General features: G+C 32.1%; 1 protein-coding gene across 1 annotated transcript; it reads right to left on the bottom strand.

The window, feature by feature from the left end:
- Positions 1-1244: 1244 nt before the first annotated feature.
- On the bottom strand, positions 1245-2857 carry LOC123545129 (uncharacterized). The gene is made up of 3 exons (XM_045331435.2): positions 2679-2857; positions 2513-2571; positions 1245-1842 (listed from the first exon to the last, which is right to left on the bottom strand). Exons 2-3 carry the CDS (start codon positions 2526-2528, stop codon positions 1463-1465), a joined length of 396 nt encoding a protein of 131 aa, XP_045187370.1. The 5' UTR covers positions 2529-2571; positions 2679-2857; the 3' UTR covers positions 1245-1462.
- Between the last annotated feature and the right edge of the window lie 259 nt (positions 2858-3116).

Here is a 3116-nt window from a genome sequence, read left to right as displayed (position 1 = left end):
GTTGTTTGTTACGGTAAAGACATTGTCAAAGAGATAGTTAGGGAGACATTCGTGTAGATAGAGACAGTGCAGTATCGAATAGGATTACCTTATATGCGTCGCAGGACTCTATTTCCTATTGTTTTTCACTAGTTTGTTTGTCTGTGTCTTTTACCATGGCTATATTTATTAATATTATTTCTTCAGCTATGTACAACTGTGTACACATTCATACCTTCACCACTAGAGAGTGGATGTTGTCCTTGTTTTACTGTCATTGATCGCGGCCGATGATCATATTGAACAGGTAAAGTATATACGCGCTGGGGAAAATATTTCATGATGGATCATGATGGACCTGTGAATTTATACGACCCCGACATAATTCATATTATTTATCTAAAAGAAACTAAGAATTTTACCTTCAAGAAAGCTTAATTTTATCATTTTCCCAAATTTAACAGGTTAGTCCATAAAACTGTCCCAGAATGCAAAAAATGAAGTACTAAATTTCAAAATTTCCAGGTCACAAATTTCTGGCCGCGATAAACCATTTGACTTGTATAACTTTGGAACACGGTAGTATTTTTGAGTGCGTGTTCATATAATATCATACATGTTTTTGTTTATATCGTTTATATGTATACCTTTGTAAACTCAGTGAAAAAGAGCATGTCAAATGTGTATTGTGTAAAATACGAATTGCATAGCATCATTTGTATAATGTTCTATATTTGGATACATTTTATCATAATTTCATTGATTGTTTTGTTTATCAGATATTTTATGTACAGTGTACAATCTAATTATTGTCTATGCCTTTGAGAGCTCAGTCATACATTGTTAAATTTTGACTTATAAAACCTTAATATTTTTATTTTAAGTAAGAGAAAATCCTTAGACTGTCTCGGCGAGTTTTGCTTGGACTGGTCAATTCTCTGACAAAGTGACTCTTTGATCTTTCTCCTTTACAGACTGATATATTGTAATTAGCATATACTAGTAGGGAAATACCAAGATACTGATATGACTGAAGTCGAAGTTATAACTTAAATAAGGCAGAAGTAAACGTATTCACACAACCTCCATGCTGTAGCAATATTTAAGTAGTAGTAATTTGTTCACTTTATGTTACCAATATATAGGACTGGTTTGATCAAACAAATAAACAGACAATGCACGTCATGAAACTCTTCAACCATCGGAATTATATACGGCTAAATAAGGGAAGTTACATCGTATAACAAAAAAAAAAAACGGAAACATTTTTCCTTTAAAGATATATTTAGCTAAAGAATTCAAAGAATGTTAAAGTTATAGCAAACACTCAACAGTATGAGACTAGTATCTTGTTATGCGATAAAAATAGCTTACCACTTGTATTGCTTTTGTTATTTTGTCTTGTATGAAATATATATTTTCGTTAAACATTATCATCAAACACCTGTTTATATAGAGTTCATCAATTTTTCTTATAGTAGTATTATTTTCCTGATTTATTCTTGAAAATTTTATAATCTTTTACGTCTGGTCCTTTCAGATCCAGGTCACCGGGGTACCTTTGCACGCGTCTTCCATCAGAACTGTGGTCGTGAAGCTTATCCTTGCTCATGGTAACTTGGACAACGGCATCAAGTTTTCCCTCATCGATTTTCACCTTCGGATACTTTGGGCCGCCGTCGTAGTTATTTTTTGCAATTGAATGGCGGCCATCTGTTGGTGGCTTGTCAGTAAAGTATGTTCCTTCACCATAGGTCACATCGTCCTTTGCATTCTGGCTAGTTGACTGTTTAATTGTCGCAGAACTTTTTATTTTTCTAGCAGACTCCATATCAGTATAATGATAGACAGTCATGTTTTCACCTGAAACAATTAGGCTCTTACAGTTAGTTAGTTAGTCGCTCCTCAGTACTGTTGGAATGTAGCAAAGTGAAAAAAGTTCTTGATTTATCACGCGGGTATGATCAAGACAACATGGTTCACTATTTGATATGTTCCTCGCTCTGGTTTTAAAAAAGTACAATGTTTAGTTAAGTAATACAGAAATACACTGAATATTGATATTTATATATTAATCCCTACGGTCTGCTTTGTAATGAAAATGATAATGCTATACATATACATTTGTATTTTCTTTTGACTGTGAATAGGAGAAATAGTTTCAGATAAATAGGTTGGCGTATATTCTAGATGAAGTATATGCTTTATTCAACGTTATGAAAAAAAAAAGCAGTATTGATTCTATATTCTTTAACGATAGGAATATAGATTTTATCTGGCTTATTTTGGCATATTTGAAAGGGAAAATACATTGTACAACTGGGAACATGATATTAAGAAGCAATATAGTAAATATTATAGCATTTTAAGAAGGAAATCGCTTTACATGGAAAGCATTCCAAGAAATTTTATTACGCAATTAAAATATGTCCAAATTATTCAGTTATATCGATAAATGAATTAGATGGACACTCACGAAACAAGCAGTTTGTTAATTTCCTACAAAATGATATATATGTTAAATGCAACTTACCTTCTGAATCGGACATATCTGCGACGGTGACAAAAAAGATCCGCACACACGGTTAACACCTAAAAGAAAACATATACATGTATTTCACACTATTGATATAAAAAAAAAATCAGTCGTACTTTCAATTCATTTTCAATTTATGCCCTAAAAACAAAATAATACTTACCTTTTCTGATTCACAAGTCTGTTCTATGGTTTCCACTGAAACCGAAAATGGTCGTTATTTGACTTGTCAATATTTCAACAAGAGCTGACACTTGACCAGCATGCTCGACATACAGACACATATACACGTACACCCGCACACACACAAGGAAATTTGTCTTTACTTACTTGAGCTAAAAAAAATCAAGTCTAAATATAACTTATATCTCATTTTCTGAAAACGTTGTTTGATTATGATGTGTTTCTATATATATTTATAGATTTCGCAATAATCTCGTTGATGAGGTAATCATCTTTCTATTTATTTATTATACATGTGGCGGTTTAAATTGCTAAAAAAGAAAACGTTTCATAACTTTCAGTCTTTACAAAATTTGGAAGCTGTAAAATAAAAAATATCACATGGTGAATGTCACATTTGCTTAGATATATAGTTTGT

This window comes from Mercenaria mercenaria, chromosome 1 (assembly GCF_021730395.1).
Source record: "Mercenaria mercenaria strain notata chromosome 1, MADL_Memer_1, whole genome shotgun sequence".
NCBI classification, from domain to species: Eukaryota; Metazoa; Mollusca; class Bivalvia; order Venerida; family Veneridae; genus Mercenaria; species Mercenaria mercenaria.
The sequence above is the reverse complement of the archived record's forward strand: the minus strand, read 5'-3'. Positions and strand labels throughout refer to the sequence as shown.